Source organism: Phalaenopsis equestris, unplaced genomic scaffold (genome assembly GCF_001263595.1).
Source record: "Phalaenopsis equestris unplaced genomic scaffold, ASM126359v1 Scaffold000531, whole genome shotgun sequence".
Classification (NCBI taxonomy): Eukaryota; Viridiplantae; Streptophyta; class Magnoliopsida; order Asparagales; family Orchidaceae; genus Phalaenopsis; species Phalaenopsis equestris.
In genome coordinates this window covers 86,761-96,479 of record NW_018164971.1, presented here as the reverse complement: position 1 = coordinate 96,479, position 9,719 = coordinate 86,761, and the positions used below count along the sequence as shown (strand labels likewise).

The following is a 9,719-nucleotide window of genomic DNA, read 5'->3' as shown; positions in this document are numbered from 1 at the left end:
CTTGCTAGCAAAGAAAAATATGCCATTAGAATTTACAATAAGCTATCATCTTTTGAAAGAAGAAAACCAAACATTTCTCAGATTAAATAAAAACCAAACCTGCATATGGGAACAATATAAATGTTTACTGCTTGCAAAAGTTTCTCAGAAGTTTCAATTCCCAACTATCTCAGATCTGTGGTAGTCTGCACGAATACAAAAGTACAGAGTCAAAAAAAAGTTTTCCTAGACAACTATTCTGGGATTCAGCTTATCATAAGAAGAAAAGCATATTGTAAGTAGTTATAAGTTATACCCCAGCTCTAACAGGTGTTTTCTCTCTCAGTTCTTCAGGAAGAGCACTTTGAGCTATCTCTAGAAGAGAAATAAAAAAATTTCGCAGTCTCTTTAGGGCCCTTGGCATAAAAGCTTAAACCTGGTTTTTTTTGGATGTATTAAGGAAAAAAAATTGAGAATAAGATGATGATTTTTAATGTCACAAATTTATTGAAGAAAAATTTAAAAAAAAATTACTCCACATAATGAAACAGTTAAATGAACTTATTATGCAAGATAGATCAGAGTTTAATACTATTTCAACATTAAATACTCCACATGCCACCAGAACTTAATGACAATTTTTATGTTTACAATAATAATATAATGATAAAGAAGGTGCTTCATAGTCTTCATTATAATGAGCAAAATTTCCCATAAGCTATTTTATGTCTTTTATAAGTTTATGCCAAAAATCTCATCAAATTTCATAATTACAGTAACAAACTTGGGAAAAGTCTTCGTTAGAAAATGAAATTAAATGATTGTCAGGATTTGGTGTCTCCTAGTAAAATAACCTCGTAATGCTCTATCGTATTTTTTTAAAAGATGGAGGCTCAGTCTGTTATGATGCATGTTTTTTTTCATATTATATAATTTATCTAGGTTAATTTGAAAACAACTTGAGATATGCAAATTTGATGCACTATTTAAATTCTTATTTAAACTAGTAACTTAATGATAATTTTATGTTTAATTTTGATGTGTATATGTTTATTTTGGATAAGCTGCTATGTTTTAAGTAATATGAAAACTTCTTTTAACTCAATCCTACTAAATCCTTATAAACCTGTCAAACAAAATTTACGCACATTATATTACATTTATCCCTTTTACTTTTATTTCATATTTTAATTGATTCAACTAATTGCCTTAATGTTTTATTAATGTGCAATGAGTTAGACAATCTTTTATCTTATAATGGATAGATGTTGGATGCAAAAACCTAGATGGTTTCTCGAATACAAAAGAGGTGTAGAAAGTTTCTTGGAGTTTGCAACTAAGAGCAAAAATTTAACTAAAATTTTATGTCCTTATAGAGTTTGCATTAACAGATTTTTCTATACTATGGACTATGTCAAAGATAATTTAATATCTAGAGGAATTTTTCTTGGTTGTCATGTGGAACCGACACTGGGAAGAATGCAACCCTATCAGTGAAGAGGTAGAATATGAAATGATAAACAACATATTTGATATTCAACAATCGCAAATGCAAGCAAAAGATCCAAACATGAATTATATAGAATGATTAATAAGGGACACTTTTACCGCAGAAAATAATTCAAACAATCCAACTATCGATTGTGAAACATCTAAATCTCATCCAACAAGTAATGATCAAAGTTTAAAGAGGTTGTTAGAAGATGCAGAAGCAAAATTATATACAGGGTGTAAGTCTTTCACAAAATTATCTTTTATATTGCACTTATTTTGTTTGAAATGTATACACTCATGGACTGCAAGATCTTTTGATATTTTACTGGAGCTATTACTAGAAGCCTTACCCAACAACAGTTCATTTCCTAAGAACACATACGAGGAGAAAAAAATGATGAGAGCATTTGATCTCAGTTATACAAAGATAGATGCATGTACTAAGAATTGCATGTTATTTTGGAAAGAGAAGTCTAATCAAGAGGTATGTGACACTTGTGGCTCATCGAGATGGAATGTTACTCAGAAAAAAATTAATATTGAATAGAAGACAACTTATATGAAGGCACCAAAAATTATTTGATAGCATTCATTGATTCTAAGATTGAAGGTTATTTAAATCAAAAAATTCTACAGTAAACATGATTTAGCATGCTAAACATAGAAATAAACATGGTTTGGCATGCTAAACATAGAAATAAACATGGTTAATACATCTGACAGATGGAGAAGCTAGGAAATCATCTGACTTACAGTATCCTGAATTTGCTTCATACTATCATATTTTTTTTGTTTTAGATTGGATGTAGATGGTTTGAGTTCATTCAAGCTTATGAGTAGTACGTACAATATTTGTCGTCTGATTTTAGTTGTTTATAATATGCCGTTGTGGATTGGTATGAAACATAGCTCATTCATCTTATCAACCTGGAGAAAAAAGCCCTAAAATAATATTGATGTTAATATTAAACTATTAATTCAAGAATTACTTGAGTTATGGCATGGAGTTCAGTGCTTTGATGCTACAAATGGAGTGAATTTCACAATGCGTGCTTCTTTATTATGGACTATTAATGATTTTCCTGAATATAGAATATTACCTAGATAGAGTACAAAAGGAAGGTTTGTCTGTCCTTGTTGTGCTGGAAATAAAGAGTCCTTATGGTTGTATAAGAGTAAGAAGTTCTCTTATATGGGTCACCGACGTTGGTTGCCATTATATCATATATTTCACAAATAAAAATTTCATTTTGATAATAAAGAAGAAATCAGAAGTGCACCTCACAGTTGTAACGAAAGTACAATTTTATCTGATGTTGAAAATTTAAACTTCAAATTTGGTGAACCTTCAAAGTCAATCATAAAATGTTTGAAGATATTTCATTCCGGAGAACCTGTTGGACAATCAGACATTACTTGTAAATGGAAGAAGTAGAGTATTTCTTTTTAGCATGCCATGTTATAAGACTAATTTATTGCCTCACAATTTTGATTTCATGCATATAGAAAAAAATATTTGTGACAATATTGTCGGCACTTTATTAAGTCTTGATAAATCTTAAGATAACTTCCAAGCACGTCATGATTTAGTTGACATTGGTATAAAAAGAGATTTACATCCACAACTCTTGGAAAATGGTGATTACTTCTTCCCTCCAGCCTACTTCACAATGTCAAAAAAGCAGAGATTAATATTCCGCGAGGTGTTGAAGAATATGAAACCTCCAAAAGGTTATTCATTAAATATTTCTAGGTCTATAAACGCTATTGATTGTAAAATCATGAGATTAAAAAGTCATTATTGTCATGTTTTTATTGAAGATCTTCTTTCTATTGCCCTTAGTTCTTGTACACCATCAAAAGAGGTTATGAGCATTATTTTGGAGATAGCACAATGTTTAAAATCGACATTTTCTTAGGTTATTAATCCAAGTGAGTTAGATAAATTACACTAATTATAGAAAAAAATTACAATGATATTATGCAAAATGGAAAAGCACTTTCTCCCTACTTTTTTTACAATTATGGTTCACTTATTCATTTGGTTGAAGAGCCAAATTTGGTGGTCCAATTCACTACAGATGGATGTATCCATTTGAAAAGTAAGATATATTTATTTGCTTGTTAATTTTTAATTCATTCTAAAAATAAATTTAATAATAATAATAATGTTTAGGTTCTTCTCTTTATCAAAAGATTACATTGGTAATAAAGCAAAATCAAAAAGATCAATTGCTAAGGGTTACATTGCTGAAGAAGGAATAAAGTTTTGTTCTCAATAACTTGAATGAGCTGAATTTTCACATAATGCAACGATTTCAAAATTTTTTATCAAATAACATAAAAAACCTTTATAAATTTCCAAGCACAGAAATTCCATTAGCCAAGGTAGTATCATATGTGTTACATGAAAAGTCTTTAATACAAGCTCATAGATATATGCTTCGTCATTACAATAACATTGGTACGTACAAAAATATTTTCATTAATAGTGAGAAGAGAAAAAACGACATCATACACATCTCACATCAACATATATCGAGAATGATAGCTTCCATGGCTGGTTTAAGCAAATGGTAAAGATGAAATTTACATGTTTAAATATTGTTTGTTTCTTACATAATATTAATTTACATTATAAATGCAGGAAGGAAACCATCGGGTGCAAATAGTTCTATGCAAAGAATGAAGATCTCATGGACCTAATGTCCAATACAAGGTAAAATTTGTGGCAAAAGGCTTTGCCCAACAAGAAGGAATCGCTTATGATGAGGTGTTCTCCCTTCTCCATAGTGGTCAAGCAACTCTCAGTTCCTGTTTTCTTAGCACTTGTAACAAAGTACGATTGATCTTGGAACAACTTGGTGTGAAGATTGGGTTTCTACATGGAAAATTGCAAGAGATCTACATGATCCAATCACCTGGATATCAAGTATCAAAAGGTTTGGTTTGCAAACAGTATAATTCATTATATGGGTTAAAGCAGTCATCACGACAGTGATATAAAAAATTTTCTCAATTCATGAGGGGACAGGAACACACAAAAAGCCAGTATGATCATCGTGCATAATTCAAGTAGTTGGCTAACTGTGAGTTTATTTACTTGTTTCTATATGTTGATGATAATGTTGATTGCATCTACTAGTCAGATTGAGATTGATAGGATTATGAATCAACAGTTCAAAAATTTTGAAATGAAGAAGTTACGTGAAATTCACAGAATTCTTAGCATATGGAGATTCTCAGAGATAAGTTAGCTGAAAAGGGTTGGCTTTTGCAAGGAGCATTTGTTTTGAAGGTGCTGAATAATTTTGGGTTTGATGACTCGAGCGAGGTGATAAGGCTATCTATTGCATCTTATTTTCAGTTGAGTTCATATGAGTGTCCTAAAGATGATCAAGAAAGGAAAGATATGTGATCAGTTCCTTATGCTTGAACAGTGAGCAGTCTGATGTATGTTATGGTCTATACTAGAACGAACATTGCACAAGCAGTTGATATTATGAGCAGGATCATGCATGATCTAGGAAAAAAATACTGACAGGCTCTGAAGAGTATTTTGAGTTATATGAAGGGTATAATTGATGTTGGTTTGGTTTTCGAGATGCAATCAACTATTGCAGATTTGTGTGTAGGCTACACTGACTCGGACTATGCAAGTGATAAGGATGGACGAAGATCTATTATTGGCTATTTATTCACATTGACAGGAGGTTGTCAGTTGAGGTTAGTTTTTTTGTCTACTGTCGGAGGCTGAGTACAAGGTGTGCAATGACAGTCATAGTATGATATTATTAGCCACAAATCCAGTTCATCATGCTCGTACCAAGCACATTGATGTGTGGTACCATTTTATCTAGGGTTTTATCCAGGATTTGATTGATGATGACATAGTTTTGTTAAAGAAAATAGATATGAAAGAGAAATCCAGCGGGCATGCTCACGTAGGTACTATTAGTTCAGAAGTTCACATATTGTAGGAGTTTGGTGAACATTCGAGCTCAAGATTGATTATCCAGTCAGACATTTTAAAGAACTACGCTAAGCTTAATCCTTTTAGAAAGGGGGTACATTGACAACCATTTTGATATAGCTGAATTGGAGTTCGAAGCTCATTTGATCATCCCTCACTTATCTGAAAGTAAGAGATGAGATGGAGATGTGTATTTATGACTTGATTGTAATAAATGATAATTTGATCTTTTGGTTTTATTTTCTTGTATGCCCTGATCCTCTTCTATAAAAGAAATTTAGGGTACATGAGAGAGCAAGATGGTGAGAAGTGTGAGTTGTAACCTCAATTCTTTTTGTTTTCTCTCATCCGGTGCTAGTAAACCCTCCCTTTTCGTTGATGCAAGCAAATCAACTTAACAACAAACTATTTAAAGCATTGTGTTTGATTGTTGTTGGGTGGATTTCTTCATTTCCGTATTGTTTTCTCATAACTCTTATCGTAAGCATGAAAACACAACCATGATATCACTTTAAAATACAGCTGCATAGCGTTTCAACCACATAACATGCAAGTATTGCAAGAGCAGCGGCCCAACAGATCACGGCCCGAGCCAATCATACCCTACTAAAGAGTTTCGTAACAAGCAAGTGCTTCGAAGGGAAAAGAGAATTTAAAATTGCCACAAAACATGTTACGCGCAAAATACAGTATCTTATTATCACCAAACTCGAGCAGAGTAGCAAGCTCAATTCAAGGAGATTCCCAAACCTCAAGGTATACAACAGCGGACCGTTTTTATTACAATAATCTACATCCACACAACGAAGCCAAACCTAATAAGCAGCAGTTTCTCCTTCTTCATCCACAGGCAACATCGAAATCCTCCCCCCATTCCTCGCCGAACAATTAGTCCTTATCTCCCCATTTCCACCAGTCAGCACGCTCAGCTGCCCCATCTTCACCATCGAAAATGAAAACTTCTCAAAGAAAAGCGATTGATTCAGCGCAAAATCTAAAACCGTTTGCCTCGTCCTCGAATCCATATACAAATCCTCATCTGATGTAAAAAGCCCCTGTCTGTTCATTAAATCCACGTAGTACTTGTTGTCGAAAACATTGGGGCTACGGATGTCGAGCACAGTCGTGTTGTTGGAGTTGGAAGACGGGCAAGTTCGGCGGAGGTTGTTGAAGAAGGTCTGGTCCATGGTAGGGTCACGAGAAGGGAAGATGCGGTTGGAGAAGGAGGCACAGTGGCCGCGGCCGATGGTGTGGCCGCCGGAGAGGGCGACGAGGTCGGCGGCGTCGAGATTGATACGTGAAGGTCGGGGCGGTAAGGCTGGCGAGCGTGGCGTTGCGTGTGGCGAAGGTTAGACCGTCGCGGCGGCCGAGCGGGACTTTGTAGCGGGGACCGCCTGACTGTCATGTAGCCGACCACAATTTTTCAGACCAGTTAACATTTTTTTTTTTCGTTAAATATTCACTTTATAAATATTAAATCTAAAAAATTAAATAAATGAGTAAAAATTGATTGACTCCAATGACTTGTTTTTTCATTTTCCTTGTGCACCAATTTATTGAAAAAATATTACGCGAGCGCGTGCAAATAGTATTAGCGTACGAATATGATCACGACTACAAATTATGTAATTTCAAGCTAAACAAATTTTTAGTGGACATAATCGGCTTTATTTTTTCACTCCAAGTTTTTCTTTGACGAATTTTCTACGTGCTTGACACGCGGTCAGCGAGGGGATGACTCCAAGCTTTTTGTCACGTGCCACTGACCGTAATTTAGGATAAAATAAAAGAATTGATATATGAAAATTAACCTACAAATAATTATTTCTCAGAAATAACAGGTATAAGTATAGAATATTTATAAACACATTAATTTGTACATTTATAGATTTTTTTAAATGTTGTTTAATGTATAATATTATAAGACAAGTTTTATTAATTGCAACGTTGCAAAAAAAATGTTCAATTGAATTTTCTAAATGACCTTATAAAATCAACACCAACCTAAAAAGCAAATTTTTCTGCAAAGGATGTATTCCACATATATAAAATTAGCATATTTTATAATATAAACGTATTTATATGCAAATACGCACACCAAATTATGATAAGAATGAATTTTTAACTTTATAAGTTAGATGAATGAAGTTAAAAAATTAACTGATTAATGATATTTTGCAATGCCATAGAACTAAGATTATAAAAATACCAAAGAAATCCGAATCATCCTCACTTATTTTGGACGTAATATTTTTCGGTCTCTTGCACTCGTGAATTCAGCCTCAAATAATTGTCTAATTTTTTTGTATGGACTCCTGACGTATCTCTACGTGCCACTCAGGTTATTGAAATAATCCAGAAATAACAATAATCCCGAAATAACCCAGAAATAAGAGATTATTGAAAATAACCGAGAAATAACCTGAAAATAACTCAGGAATAACATGAGCGGCACGTAAAACTACGTCAGGACTCTGCACAAAAAATGCTCTTCAAATAATTATTTCTAATGTTTTATTTGAGAGGATGAGTGCGACAACTCCCTGTACCAAAAATATTTATTTTAGGAATATTGTCCCATATAGATATTTTTTGTTCCCTGCGTGATGATCAGATTCTGAACATGAGGTCTAGAGCACACTGAGAAATGGAGCTGAATAGATGAAGATAAAAGAATATTTTGTTGGGAAAAAATTGGGCCAGATTATCCTATAGAAAATCGATAAGTAATAATTTTAAAATAAATAAAAAGGGGCATTTACATACAGAGACCCAACTCTTACGACCTACGTATCCTAACATTTACATACATAGCACTCAAATGGTACGTATCCCCATATCTTATAACTTAAATTTTATCTTTGCATTTTAGATCACACAATTTTTTTACATCACATCAAAAATATCATTATTTTTAAAATAAAATATATTTTTTAAAAAAATAAGAAATGAATGAAAAAATAAAATTTTGGTACTCGATATGTACCTACATAAAAATTGTGTGGTATGCATATAAATCTTCCATAAATTAATAGAAAGATAAAATATATTTTTAATATATGCTTCTTAGAGTAAATTTATAATCATGTATCCAGCCTTTCCTTTAATCTTGTATATTCATAGATTTGATGGAGAGATTAGCAATTCGAGCCACGTCCGGGCGATTGTGCGTCCAAACGATGGCCGTGATATACGACGGAAATAATAAATTTTCACTTCGATGAGCTCTGATGAAGAAAAATTTGGCAGTCCAGACAGATAGAGAAGAGATTAATACCAAGGAAACGGAGTCCCGTGCTGCAAGGGCAAGCGCGTCGGCGCAGGAGACCACGCTGCCGCATTTGCTGTCGATCAGAGCTCGGATGTCGTTAATGGCCTTGAAGGCCTCCGGCCTCAATGTCAAGTTTGGCGGCGCGTTCTTCTCACTCGGACCGCTCGCCGATCCGTCCAGTAGCACCGACCCGTCGCACCCCTGCATCACCACTCATTATAAATCATTATCTCATAGGGGCAGTGTCGTATCAGTCATATTCTACGCATGATTTAAGCAAAATCTAAACTTGATGTATGTCATATAAATACATAAAGTCCATTAATTTGCCAGATTTTATGAATATTTAAGAATTACCAAACCAATTAATTTTAAGGTTTTAATCTTGTCGAGATTTACACAAATCTAGACTCCAAGTTCTAGCCAAGCCGTTCCCGCAGAAATGAGTACTACGATACCTGGACAAAGCAGTCATGGAAATGTACGCGCAGAAGCGCAGCAGCAAGCCCGATGTCTTTCTTGAACTGCTCCTTAAGAAAGTCTCGGACAATGGATTCCAGCTTAGGACAGCTTGCCTTATAGAATGAGAAGGAGAGCCCGTTTACTATGGGCGGGAGGCTCTGCGACAGTGCCGGCGCCGGCCAGGAGAAGAAAGCGAGAGCAGAGACTAGGATGCAGAGGAGCATAGAGGCCATCGGGTAAGCCGCTGGGCTTAGTCTACACTTCTTTTCTGTATGCTGGACGGGAGCTGCAGCATCGGTGACTTTATAAAGACATCAATACTGTGCGAATGATGAGTGGCAAGCATCGTAATTTTTCCAACGAAAGCAATTTGTTTGGTGAATGAAAAGACTACATTAATGTGCTTGGTGATGTGGCACTCCATCTTTTTTAAAGAGTGATAGTCTTTCTGCCATGATATGAAATATTTGAGTTGTATTAATGTTTAGGTGTTTAGTATGCAATTATATAGCAATTGGATGGTATATACATAAATGTCAA

At 34.2% G+C, this 9,719-nt stretch overlaps 1 protein-coding gene across 1 annotated transcript; it reads right to left on the bottom strand.

Annotated features, from left to right (window-relative positions):
- Nucleotides 1–6,121: 6,121 nt before the first annotated feature.
- LOC110028828 (peroxidase 12-like) lies at nucleotides 6,122–9,478 on the bottom strand. The gene is given in 4 exon segments (XM_020730834.1): nucleotides 6,122–6,739; nucleotides 6,741–6,844; nucleotides 8,724–8,918; nucleotides 9,176–9,478. Coding segments are annotated over 4 exon segments (1,014 nt in total). The 5' UTR covers nucleotides 9,413–9,478; the 3' UTR covers nucleotides 6,122–6,261.
- Nucleotides 9,479–9,719: the final 241 nt, after the last annotated feature.